The 13,826-nt window shown below is 45.5% G+C and overlaps 1 protein-coding gene across 1 annotated transcript; it reads left to right on the top strand.

Moving 5' to 3' along the window:
* The first annotated feature begins 2,314 nt into the window (after window positions 1–2,314).
* LOC129858442 (BTB/POZ domain-containing protein KCTD12-like) lies at window positions 2,315–13,411 on the top strand. Its single transcript, XM_055927669.1, has one exon. It carries the CDS (start codon window positions 3,489–3,491, stop codon window positions 4,338–4,340), a length of 852 nt encoding a protein of 283 aa, XP_055783644.1. The 5' UTR covers window positions 2,315–3,488; the 3' UTR covers window positions 4,341–13,411.
* The last annotated feature ends 415 nt before the right edge of the window (window positions 13,412–13,826 follow it).

The raw sequence follows: 13,826 nt of genomic DNA, 5'->3' as shown, positions 1-13,826 counted from the left end.
CTAGGAGCCACCATTGGAAGACACGAGGAGTTACTTGAAGGTCTTATGGAAGGATTACAGACCTTGGCGAACTGCTAGGATCGTGCCTTCAACACATTGCTGGAGCAATTCTGCGGATTTTCTGAGGCAGCCCGCCACTACAGACTGTCAATTACCCCGCTACCAGCGGCATGTCTTCCCAATCTACCCCGGCTTCCCAAGAACCCTGCTTACCTCCTTCGGAGCACTACGCTAGAAATCTTTTTGTGTCTGTAGTAGTTTCTGTAGTGGTGGGTAGTGAATACTGTAGTGGTGGGTAGTAGTTTCTGTAGTGGTGGGTAGTGAATACTGTAGTGAGTACTGTGGTGGTTTCTGTTGTGGTCGGTAGTGAATACTGTAGTGGTGGGTAGTGAATACTGTAGTGGTGGGTAGTGAATACTGTAGTGGTGGGTAGTGAATACTGTAGTGAACAGTGTGTTCGTTAGGGATGGAGAAGAAGTGTGACACCAATCAGTCCCTCGAGGATTGGAGTTGCCCACCCCTGGTTTAGATGCTCACACTCAGCATCACTTTGCTGTCCTCCAAACACCACTACAGTCTGAATCATATCAGAGTTCTTTATATGGACTTTATATTCACAGACTAGTATATGATAGCAGGCTACATTAGACCATAATATGTATAGCAGGCTACATTAGACTATATATGGATAGCAGGCCACATTAGACTATAATATGGATAACAGGCCACATTAGACTATACCCACTGACACACACACACACACACACACACACACACACACACACACACACACACACACACACACACACACACACACACACACACACACACACACACACACACACACACACACACACACACACACACACACACACACACACACACACACACACACACACACTGTTTTATTTTAACAACGGGCAGATCTAGGTGTTGAGGGACAGGGACCGTATTGGACCCAAAGAGAAAGGTCCTCTGGGAAATCAGGGAACAGATTGGTGAGAGACAGAACCAATGAGTCAGACAGGGACTGTGTGTGTGTGTGTGTGTGTGTGTGTGTGTGTGTGTGTGTGTGTGTGTGTGTGTGTGTGTGTGTGTGTGTGTGTGTGTGTGTGTGTGTGTGTGTGTGTGTGTGTGTGTGTGTGTGTGTGTGTGTGCTTGTTTGCTTGAGTGTGTGTGTTAGAGAGAGGATTCAGCTTCCCACATCCACTACCCTCCTGATGAATTCTCTCCCCACAAGGAACACTGGTGTGTCAGGAGGGACTCCTGTAGAAGCTGGAACACTGGTGTGTCAGGAGGGACTCCTGTAGGAGCTGGAACACTGGTGTGTCAGGAGGGACTCCTGTAGGAGCTGGAACACTGGTGTGTCAGGAGGGACTCCTGTAGGAGCTGGAACACTGGTGTGTCAGGAGGGACTCCTGTTGGAGCTGGAACACTGGTGTGTCAGGAGGGAGTCCTGTAGGAGCTGGAACACTGGTGTGTCAGGAGGGACTCCTGTAGGAGCTGGAACACTGGGGTGTCAGGAGGGACTCCTGTAGGAGCTGGAACACTGGTGTGTCAGGAGGGACTCCTGTAGGAGCTGGAACACTGGTGTGTCAGAATACTCCCTGTTCTAACAAAGTGCCTTAATAATCAACCAGACAACATCTTATTGACCTTCAGTTTATTCTAAGGTGCAAGATGCATTGCAAATCAAATATCTTATACACAAGGCACGTGGATGTGGCTCAAATGTTGTGTTGTTCTAACCGCTAGGCTACCTGCCACGGCTAACTCTCCAGGGCGGCAGGAGGGCTGCCTGCTCTAATCCCGGGTCTGACGGGAAAAGTCTGTCTGGAAGTGACCTGGCAACCAAAGGGTTGCTGGTATCAAATCCTAGATGCCGTTGCCTGCTGTTGTGCCCTTGAGCAAGGCACTTAACCCCCCACAACAACTGCTCCCTGGGCATCCAGTGTGGCAGCCCCCTGCGCCTCTCCCCCCAAAACTTTGTGCATTTGGGTTTAAAGCAGAAGTCAAATTTCGGTTGGATCTTGTGTGCAATTGACCGATAAAGTGATATTGATTACAATGCGATTTTGAAATAATATATTTTTTATTTGGAATTCAAATGATATGTAACGTTTTTAGTGTTAAACGTTTTTTATTTACTCTTGGGTATTTGCCATTATTATAGTTATAGTTCTTCCGCTAGGTGTCGCTGTTGTCCTCTGTTTTATTATAAGGACCTGAGTTTTATTATAAGGACCGTTAAAATGCTAATTCTAACTCTAGTTGGTATTTTACACTCCTGTTTACTATATTCACAATTGATGTTCACAACAAAGACAATTGAATTGAAATTGACATTGCAAATCAAACAGATATCTCAATTGCTTTGCTATATGGCTCATGACAGCAATGACATGACACCAAATTATGAATCATCTCTATAATTCCCTTTGATGAATCATCTAAACAATCAAAGTCCTGCATCTGTTTTTAGAGCTGTAAGGGAAACTGTTAGTTTTGCATAATATAAACGCTGACTCTGGCAGGTAGGTGGGGTTTAACGGGGCTGATTATTTACGGTACTTTTTGTAGCAGCAGAGCTCTCCGGGATGGCATAAGAGTGGCTATTACTACGGGAGGAGAAAACCTACCGACCGAACAAAAGACAGAGCCTCGTGGAATCGTTCCATCGGCGATGGCACAGCTAGAGGTGTTTTTGTTCACGGCTCTAGCTCGCATTTCGTCTGGGAAATCTGCTTCCTTTATTGGCTAATCCTGATCGGTACATCAACCGACACCTCCAACTATGGATTGCACTGAAGTTCCACCTTGTGTGTTTCTGCGTCAAGACAATAAGAAGTAAGAGGAAACCATCACGGACGACTGTGGGTTATTTTCCATTCCGGACTGATCCCCATCTATAGAGCGGGTCATTGAGAAACGCAGAAGGGAACGGATTTTTAACCGAAATAGACTTTGATAGACAATTTTGTTTCAATCCTCGGCTGCGATTTTCAGGATATTCCATTGGTTGGCGTGTAAAGGGCATGGACACAATGTTTATTATCCACTGTCTACGCAAGTTATGTTTTAGCTACCATAAATTATCCCTGTAGTTAGAATATATGTCTTCGTGCTCTCTATTTTGCAATTAACGGGCTGGGATGATATAACTGCGGTTTAGAGGATTGCTTTTCGCTGGTAGGAATAGTGCACTGCTGTAGTTAAGCTCTTTTGAACAGATAAAGGCCTATCGGGATAGACGCTACGCAGATCACCTACAGGCTTTCAGAAATACCCTTTTGTTAATTTTGACAACTAACCGATATATATATAAAAAAAATCAATTGTAATTCATATAAACGCAAGTAACCTATTCTGATCTGCAGTGTACAGTTGTAGGCTATAAGGTGGAATCATCTACCCACAGCACTAGCAAGGTGACAGTGGAGTAGGGTTGCAGTGTGAGCGGAGTTCTCTGTGACAGAAGGACAACAGCCATGGCTCTGCCAGATAACACCCCCGGCATTCCCGTAGCGGAGGAAGTCATCTTCCCTGAGATAGTAGAGCTGAACGTGGGCGGCCAGGTGTACATCACCCGCTACTCAACCCTGATCAGCGTACCAGACTCTCTCCTGTGGGAGATGTTTAGCAGGAAAACCACCAAAGGGCTGGCGAGGGACACCAAGGGCCGTTTCTTCCTGGATCGGGATGGTTTCCTGTTCCGGTATATTCTGGACTACATGAGAGATCAGCAGCTGGTGCTCCCAGACCACTTCCCAGAGCGGGGTCGCCTGCAGCGGGAGGCGGAGTTCTTCAACCTACCTGAGCTCATAAAGATCCTGGCGCCCAAACTCAGCAAGCAGAACTCGCTGGGCGACGAGGGGTGTCAGAGCGACCCGGAGGACTCCTCGCCGGGCATCGACACCGGGCGCAACCTGGCCTCGCTGGGCACTGCCGCCTGCGCCAGTCTGGTCCCCAGCGGAGACGGTAAACGCTCAGGGTTCATCACCATCGGTTATCGCGGCTCCTATACTTTGGGGCGTGACAGTCAGTCCGACGCCAAGTTCAGACGTGTTGCTCGCATTATGGTCTGTGGCAAGACGTCGCTGGCTAAAGAGGTGTTTGGGGAGACGCTGAACGAGAGCCGGGACCCAGACCGACCCCCAGAGCGCTACACGTCACGCTACTACCTCAAATTCACCTTCCTGGAGCAGGCCTTTGACAAGCTGGCGGACGCCGGGTTTCACATGGTGGCTTGTAACTCCACGGGGACCTGCGCCTTCGCTCATGAGCAGACGGACGACAAGATCTGGACCAGCTACACTGAATACGTGTTCTATCGTGAGTGAGGCCATCATCAGCCCTGGTCCCCGGGCCCCCTAGTGCTCCCCAGCCTCCAGCCCCTCTCCCCTTGCCTCCCTGGATCAAGCCCTGGGTCCCCTTGCCTCCCGGGACCCGGCCCTTAGTCCTCTTGCCTCCTGGACCCCAGCCTCCAGCCACTGCCCCCCTGGCTCTTTGACCCCCATAGTGCTCCCTAGCCTCCAGCCCTTGGCCCCAACCACCATGTGCCCCCCCCCCCCCCCCCCCCCCCTCCCACTCTCCAGCCTCCCATGGATTCCTGCCTCAAGCCCCCTGGACCCCAGCCCCACGGGCCTGGCCCCCTGCCTCAAGTCGCCTGGACGCCAGCCCCATTGGCCCCGGCCCCCTGCTTGAAACACCCCTCCATATTTCTTTCTGACCCATCAGCTGCTCTCCTTACCGCCTCTGCTGTCCCCTCTCCTGATCCATCTATAACCTGACCATCGCCCCCTCAAGCCTCCGCACCAAGCCCCAGAGACCCAACTGCCTCCCCCTCCACTCTCCATGTACTGTCTCCTCCTCCTGTATATAGTATCTGCCTCAGTGAAGCACAATGCTGTGTGTAAAATAGCTTATTTAGTCCAGTTCAAGCCCTTCCTGGTCTGTGTTTAACTAATTGTAGAACTCAGAGAGTAGGCTGGAGGGGCCTATTGGAAAAGAGCTTAGCTTGAAGTGGCCCCTGGTCGGTACTCTTTTGTTCTGAATCTAGCCTCTGCTGCTGTTTACTCCAGCAGATCAGACTCCTGCTCCTCTGAACAAAAAATGTCTGATTAATGTGACATCTAAGCAGCCTAGAGGAATGAGCGAGAGAGTGGCCAGCCCGGCACAAGCAAGAACAAAGTGTTACACAAACGAAAGTCTTTAACTTCCATTCCTCCTTCTCCTACTTCTTATTTCCATTATGATATGTCTGTGACCAAACTGTTGGGAAAGCACCGTTCAGTTCTACTATTCAAATGAAGTAACATATTTTCCCCCCCAGTTTCGTGGAAAGGGAATAATACCTTAGCTTTTAAGTCTCTGCTTGTGAAGACAACTAGCTAACATGATGCCATCTTGTCTCACAAAAGCACATTGTACTCCTTATAAGGGAAAAGAGCGCCTAAATGGACCAATAGCATCCTCTCATGTTGTTTATGTGTGTCTTCTTCAGGACAACCCAGTTCTTTGCATTCTAGAAAAACAACGCTAGTCTTGTCCGAGAGTCAAAACCAACAAACAAGGAAAGAAAACGTTGAGAAAAGAATGATAACTCAAAAAGATCAAGTTGTGTATTTGACTGCAGAAAGAGAAAAAAACAAGGGGTTTTAGTACAGGGTGAGGGTTTGTCTGAAATGGCACCCTATCCTCTATGTAGTGCACTACATTGACCAAAGTCCTCTGTGGGCCCCGCTCAAAAAAAGTGCACTACATAAGGAATAGGGGTGCTTGATGAAGTGTGTTTGTTGATTGTGCGATGGAGTGTTGAGTATTTTAATCGCCCATGCCTGGAAGACCAGAGATGTGAAGTGTTACATCACAATGTCCACAAAACCTCTCCTTCTACTCTTCCTCCTCCTCCTCTTCCCCCTCTTCTTCCTCCTCCTCCTCCTCCTTCTACTCTTCCTCCTCCTCTTCCCCCTCTTCTTCCTCCTCCTCCTCCTCCTCCTTCTACTCTTCCTCCTCCTCCTCTTCCCCCTCTTCTTCCTCCTCCTCCTCTTCCCCCTCTTCTTCCTCCTCCTCCTCCTTCTACTCTTCCTCCTCCTCTTCCCCCTCTTCTTCCCCCTCCTCCTCTTCCCCCTCTTCTTCCTCCTCCTCCTCCTTCTACTCTTCCTCCTCCTCTTCCCCCTCTTCTTCCTCCTCCTCTCATCTTGGTTTTTACACTGCCTTTCTGTTTTTACTTTCTTCAAACAAGAACATTTTACAGGGATACAATTGTTTTTGAATGCCCACAGCGTTTGGCTCTTCTCTTCTGAAACTGGTTTATTTTTCTCATTGGAGTGTCTTTTTATTCAGCTATCTATCCCAAGCTCTTCTATTCAGTTCAGTATTCCAGTTTTAAGCTCTTTCATATTTGATGATGGCTCTCATTGACTATAATGTGTATACCCATGAGAAGGAGGAAGGATTACGCCATAGCCAAGCAAAGAACGACATTCTCTCAAAACTGTAGCAGCTAAACAACAGTACAGGACAGGACTTTGGATAGCACATGGATATTGTGGATATTTTGGGGGGAATGTTGTAATACAGTCGATTCCTGATAAGTACACCTCTTATAAGTGCAAAATCACTGGTTGTGCACATTGTCATTACAGTTATAACAGTTGTATATCAGGAGTTGACTATAGTTGGACTGAACAGTAATTGTAACCAGAGCAACTATAACCACAGTAACAGGAGACAGTGTGTGAATGGTAAAAGGTTAAGAGGGGTTAAATGTTATTAAGAGGGGTTAAGAAGGGTTAAAGGTTAAGAGGGGTTAAGTGGTAGGGGTCATTTTAAGGTATACTCTCAGGGCAAGTCTGCATATCAACAACAACATTACAATTTGAACTTTCCGTGCCTCAGTAGGTAAAATAAAGAATCATCTCCAAATACCAAGGAACACTAATTATCTGAAAAGGCTCAACTTGTACCAGTAATAATCAATGGATCAACTAGTATTGTGACTAGTAAATTACAGAATATTCTCCCTGATAAAGTGAAACTCTTGTTCAAGAAACGTTCTTTGCGGTTCGGTAGACAGAGGGACTTTAATTTGAATGAAGGTGTAAAGAAGACATTCTGAATGCCTGACGGATGATAAATGTTTTCTTGGAAATCGCTAGAGTATGATAGCACATTCTTTGAGTATGATAGCATGGTGTTGACAGGAGCAATGAGTCGTCAATAAAAATAAATAAAAAAATGTAACCAGGTAAAGTAAAGAACAAATTCTTATTTTACAATGACGGCCTACCTCTGCCAAACCCAGACGACACTGGGCCAATTGTGCGCGTCCCTATGGGACTCCAAATCACAGACAGTTGGGATACAGCCCAGGATCGATCCAGGTTCTGTAGTGACACTTCTAGCACTGAGATGCAATGTCTTAAACCACTACACCACTCCGGAGCCAATGTTATTGTCAGCTTCAGTATCGATGTCACAAGTTAAACATAGACCAAACGTCAACGGAGAAAAGATCTTTATCGTTCAGTAGGTCCACCGTACACCCTGAAGAAAACACTGGTTTCTATACCTATTACATGTTGTGGGAACATGATTAGTGTGAGACTTTCTTTATTTCTGCTTTTATTTCTACTCTCCGTTAGTCAGCACCTCTACAAAACATTTTTGGGCGTGCGTCAGCTTATGTCTTTTGTTATACAGCAGGCGAAAGGAAAATGTAGTCTGTCAATTCCAATGTGTTATTTATCGTCTGCTACAGTTGCATTGTACGTCCGTTATGAATTATTTATTAACTAACCTGGTAAAGTAGGGTGACATGCTTCAGGAGAGTTGTGTACGCTCTCATTTATATTATTATTGTAACCTAAAATTGTTAAAAGAACATACAAATATTTCACAAGTAAACTCTTCATTTTTTTACTGAAGACACCACAAGCCTATAAAAGTAACTGTGTACTTCCAAGACTTTCCACCTCTCTCTCTCTCTCTCTCTCTCTCTCTCTCTCTCTCTCTCTCTCTCTCTCTCTCTCTCTCTCTCTCTCTCTCTCTCTCTCTCTCTCCACCTCAATGCCTGAAAAGGCAGGCCTCTCTCTCTACCCTCTCCCTCTCTATCTTTCTCACTCTCTCTCTCGCAGTGAAAAGGCAGGCCTCTCTCTCTACCCTCTCCTTCTCTATCTTTCTCACTCTCTCTCTCGCAGTGAAAAGGCAGGCCTCTCTCTCTACCCTCTCCTTCTCTATCTTTCTCACTCTCTCTCTCGCAGTGAAAAGGCAGGCCTCTCTCTCTACCCTCTCCTTCTCTATCTTTCTCACTCTCTCTCTCGCAGTGAAAAGGCAGGCCTCTCTCTCTACCCTCTCCCTCTCTATCTTTCTCACTCTCTCTCGCAGTGAAAAGGCAGGCCTCTCTCTCTACCCTCTCCTTCTCTATCTTTCTCACTCTCTCTCTCGCAGTGAAAAGGCAGGCCTCTCTCTCTACCCTCTCCTTCTCTATCTTTCTCACTCTCTCTCTCGCAGTGAAAAGGCAGGCCTCTCTCTCTACCCTCTCCCTCTCTATCTTTCTCTCTCTCTCTCGCAGTGAAAAGGCAGGCCTCTCTCTCTACCCTCTCCCTCTCTATCTCGTAGTGAAAAGTCAGGCCAGAGTCAGTGAAAGCGCGGATCTGGAATAGCAACGGTAGGTAAGTGGCTCTGTCAAAGCAGATTACAGAACCTCTGTGTGTCTCTGCCTCTAATCCATTAATTAGACCTGAGTGTACTGTAGCAACCTAGTATCAGTCAGACACAAGACATTAATAAACATAGTTGTTGTTGAGTGACAGCCAGGTCAGGTAGACCACAAACAGGGAACCCTGGTTTTCATCAAAACACAGAAAACTAAGTCTCTGATCTTTGTCATCAAAACAGAGAAATTTAACTCTCTGATCTTTGCCATCAAAATAGAGTAAGCTAAGTCTTTGATCTTTACCATTGAAACCGAGAAAAAACTAGTTATCTGATCTTTGCTATCAAAACAGAGAAAGTTAAGTCTCTGATCTTTGCCATCAAAATAGAGTAAACTGAGTCTCTGATCTTTGCCATAGAATCAGAGAAAGTAGTCAATGTAGTCTCTGTTTTTAGCCAAAGGAGTTTTGCACCATTTGTGCCCCCTCCATGGTGAGATAGGGCGATGGTGCAGCCAGGTTGTTAAAGACTGATGTCGAAACCCTTAACCTTAACCATTCAGAATGAGTGACTAAACTTAATGTTTTAACCCTATCCTTAACCTTAACCCTTAACCCTAACCATTCAGAATGAGTGACTAAACTTAATGTTTTAACCCTATCCCAAACCTCAACTCTTAACCTTAACCCTTAACCCTAACCATTCAGAATGAGTGACTAAACTTAATGTTTTAACCCTATCCCAAACCTTAACTCTTAACCTTAACCCTTAACCTTAACCATTCAGAATGAGTGACTAAACTTAATGTTTTAACCCTATCCCAAACCTTAACTCTTAACCTTAACCCTTAACCCTAACCATTCAGAATGAGTGACTAAACTTAATGTTTTAACCCTATCCCAAACCTCAACTCTTAACCTTAACCTTTAACCTTATCCCTAACCATTGAGAATGAGTGACTAAACTTAATGTTTTAACCCTATCCCAAACCTTAACCCTTAACTTCAAAAGTTGAAGTTTGGAGAACGTGGCTGAACGTCTAATTTGTCAATGAGACTGTGAGAGCTTGTTGGATGGTGTTGACTTGTCTGATGTGAAAAAATATGTAAAACGTTTTCTCACAATTAAGTATGAATCAATTCAATGCACCATGACCTTGCTATTTAAAGTGACGTGAGTCTAATAAGTATGAATCAATTCAATGCATCATGACCTTGCTATTTAAAGTGACGTGAGTCTATTAAGTATGAATCAATTCAATGCATCATGACCTTGTTATTTAAAGTGACGTGAGTCTATTAAGTATGAATCAATTCAATGCGTCATGACCTTGTTATTTAAAGTGACGTGAGTCTATTAAGTATGAATCAAGTCAATGCGTCATGACCTTGTTATTTAAAGTGACGTGAGTCTATTAAGTATGAATCAAGTCAATGCGTCATGACCTTATGTAAAGTGAGTGAGTCAAGTCATAAATGTTTCAAATGGCTTAGATTCTGGAGGCTCTCAGAATATCCTCTATCTGGCGCACACACACACACACACACACGTTAAAATCTTTGTGTGCCGCCTCTTCCAATCTAGATCCGTCTATTTTGGGGTCGCTGTTTCGGAATGCACGATGACGGTGGAATCCTCCAGAGTGTGTTGTCACAGTGCCTGGAATGTTTTTCCGACCAATCCAAACTGAGTCTGGAGTGATTGAGGCGGTGGTATGAGTGTGGGTTTTGTCGCGTCAGTGAGTGACTGTGTACATCGACATCGTAGTGTAAAGTCTCGTCAGTGAGTGACTGTGCACATCGACATCGTAGTGTAAAGTCTCGTCAGTGAGTGACTGTGTACATCGACATCGTAGTGTAAAGTCTCGTCAGTGAGTGACTGTGCACATCGACATCGTAGTGTAAAGTCACATCGACATCGTAGTGTAAAGTCTCTTCAGTGAGTGACTGTGTACATCGACATCGTAGTGTAAAGTCTCGTCAGTGAGTGACTGTGTACATCGAAATCGTAGTGTAAAGTCTCGTCAGTGAGTGACTGTGCACATCGACATCGTAGTGTAAAGTCACATCGACATCGTAGTGTAAAGTCTCATCAGTGAGTTACTGTGCACATCGACATCGTAGTGTAAAGTCTCGTCAGTGAGTGACTGTGCACATCGACATCGTAGTGTAAAGTCTCGTCAGTGAGTGACTGTGCACATCGACATCGTAGTGTAAAGTCTCGTCAGTGAGTGACTGTGTACATCGACATCGTAGTGTAAAGTCTCGTCAGTGAGTGACTGTGTACTTCGACATCGTAGTGTACAGTCTCGTCAGTGAGTGACTGTGCATATCGACATCGTAGTGTAAAGTCTCGTCAGTGAGTGACTGTGTACATCGACATCGTAGTGTAAAGTCTCGTCAGTGAGTGACTGTGTACATCGACATCGTAGTGTAAAGTCTCATCAGTGAGTGACTGTGCACATCGACGTCGTAATGTGAAGTCTTGTCAGTGAGTGACTGTGCACATCGACATCGTAGTGTAAAGTCTCATCAGTGAGTGACTGTGCACATCGACATCGTAGTGTAAAGTCTCGTCAGTGAGTGACTGTGCACATCGACATCGTAGTGTAAAGTCACATCGACATCGTAGTGTAAAGTCTTGTCAGTGAGTGACTGCACATCGACATCGTAGTGTGAAGTCTCGTCAGTGAGTGACTGTGTACATCGACATCGTAGTGTAAAGTCTCATCAGTGAGTGACTGTGCACATCGACATCGTAGTGTAAAGTCACATCGACATCGTAGTGTAAAGTCTCGTCAGTGAGTGATTGTGCACATCGACATCGTAGTGTAAAGTCTCGTCAGTGAGTGACTGTGTACATCGACATCGTAGTGTAAAGTCACATCGACATCGTAGTGTAAAGTCTCGTCAGTGAGTGACTGTGCACATCGACATCGTAGTGTAAAGTCTCGTCAGTGAGTGACTGTGCACATCGACATCGTAGTGTAAAGTCTCATCGACATCGTAGTGTAAAGTCACATCGACATCGTAGTGTAAAGTCTTGTCAGTGAGTGACTGTGCACATCGACATCGTAGTGTAAAGTCTCGTCAGTGAGTGACTGTGCACATCGACATCGTAGTGTAAAGTCTCGTCAGTGAGTGACTGTGCAAATCGACATCGTAGTGTAAAGTCTCGTCAGTGAGTGACTGTGCACATCGACATCGTAGTGTAAAGTCTCATCGACATCGTAGTGTAAAGTCACATCGACATCGTAGTGTAAAGTCTTGTCAGTGAGTGACTGCACATCGACATCGTAGTGTGAAGTCTCGTCAGTGAGTGACTGTGTACATCGACATCGTAGTGTAAAGTCTCATCAGTGAGTGACTGTGCACATCGACATCGTAGTGTAAAGTCTTGTCAGTGAGTGACTGTGTACATCGACATCGTAGTGTAAAGTCACATCGACATCGTAGTGTAAAGTCTCGTCAGTGAGTGACTGTGCACATCGACATCGTAGTGTAAAGTCTCGTCAGTGAGTGACTGTGCACATCGACATCGTAGTGTAAAGTCTCGTCAGTGAGTGACTGTGCAAATCGACATCGTAGTGTAAAGTCTCGTCAGTGAGTGACTGTGCACATCGACATCGTAGTGTAAAGTCTCATCGACATCGTAGTGTAAAGTCACATCGACATCGTAGTGTAAAGTCTTGTCAGTGAGTGACTGCACATCGACATCGTAGTGTGAAGTCTCGTCAGTGAGTGACTGTGTACATCGACATCGTAGTGTAAAGTCTCATCAGTGAGTGACTGTGCACATCGACATCGTAGTGTAAAGTCTTGTCAGTGAGTGACTGCACATCGACATCGTAGTGTGAAGTCTCGTCAGTGAGTGACTGTGTACATCGACATCGTAGTGTAAAGTCTCATCAGTGAGTGACTGTGCACATCGACATCGTAGTGTAAAGTCTCTTCAGTGAGTGACTGTGTACATCGACATCGTAGTGTAAAGTCTCTTCAGTGAGTGACTGTGTACATCGACATCGTAGTGTGAAGTCTCGTCAGTGAGTGACTGTGTACATCGACATCGTAGTGTAAAGTCTCGTCAGTGAGTGACTGTGTACATCGACATCGTAGTGTAAAGTCTCTTCAGTGAGTGACTGTGTACATCGACATCGTAGTGTGAAGTCTCGTCAGTGAGTGACTGTGTACATCGACATCGTAGTGTAAAGTCTCATCAGTGAGTGACTGTGTACATCGACATCGTAGTGAAAAGTCTCGTCAGTGAGTGACTGTGCACATCGACATCGTAGTGTAAAGTCTCATCAGTAAGTGACTGTGCACATCGACATCGTAGTGTAAAGTCTCATCAGTGAGTGACTGTGTACATCGACATCGTAGTGTAAAGTCTCATCAGTGAGTGACTGTGTACATCGACATCGTAGTGTAAAGTCTCATCAGTAAGTGACTGTGCACATCGACATCGTAGTGTAAAACCAAAGCAAGCCACTAGCTGGGAGGTGTCGAAGCACACTGAGGGAATATCAGAAGATAGTGTCCATGCTACAGGTCTATACCTCTTTGGTTAACTGTGAGGCCCAGCATTCAACAGCGTTGATGTAAGAGGGTCGCTTAGATACGCTGAAGCTATCCCGGATGGCCATCTAAAACTGGTGTGAAAGTCGAGCATGTTTGGTTGTGAGCCATATAGTGAGCAGGTGTAAACTATGTCTGATCATACCAGGGACGTGTTACAATAAAGACATTTTATCATGGATGGTTCTTACCTGCCTTTTTTAATATGCTGTATCTGTATTTGTACTGCAAGATAGTTACACTAAGCAAGTTACACTAAGCAAGCATTCACAGCACATAGAAATTAATCTCTGACATTGCTATTATAAACAGATGGTTTCTGATTATTTTTGCAGCACTGTGTCATCTACCTCCTCTTGCTGTTATTGTATTTCTCACCCTCTCGGTCTTCACATGTCCTCTAGTACACAACATGCGAGAGAGGGAGTATTGTAGAGTGTTCCGGAATCTACTGGAATGTAGCTCTAGAGTGTTCTAGAGTGTTGCTACTGGAGCGTTGTATCACCAGGCAGCATTAGGACTGGTGCTCTATGTGTGGACTGGAGAGTGGAGTAGAGCGAGCCAGGGACACAGTAGGCCTTATACTGTAGCTTA

This window comes from Salvelinus fontinalis, chromosome 6 (genome assembly GCF_029448725.1).
Source record: "Salvelinus fontinalis isolate EN_2023a chromosome 6, ASM2944872v1, whole genome shotgun sequence".
Taxonomy (NCBI): Eukaryota; Metazoa; Chordata; class Actinopteri; order Salmoniformes; family Salmonidae; genus Salvelinus; species Salvelinus fontinalis.
Note: the sequence above shows the minus strand (reverse complement) of the source record. Positions and strands in the feature narration are given on the sequence as shown.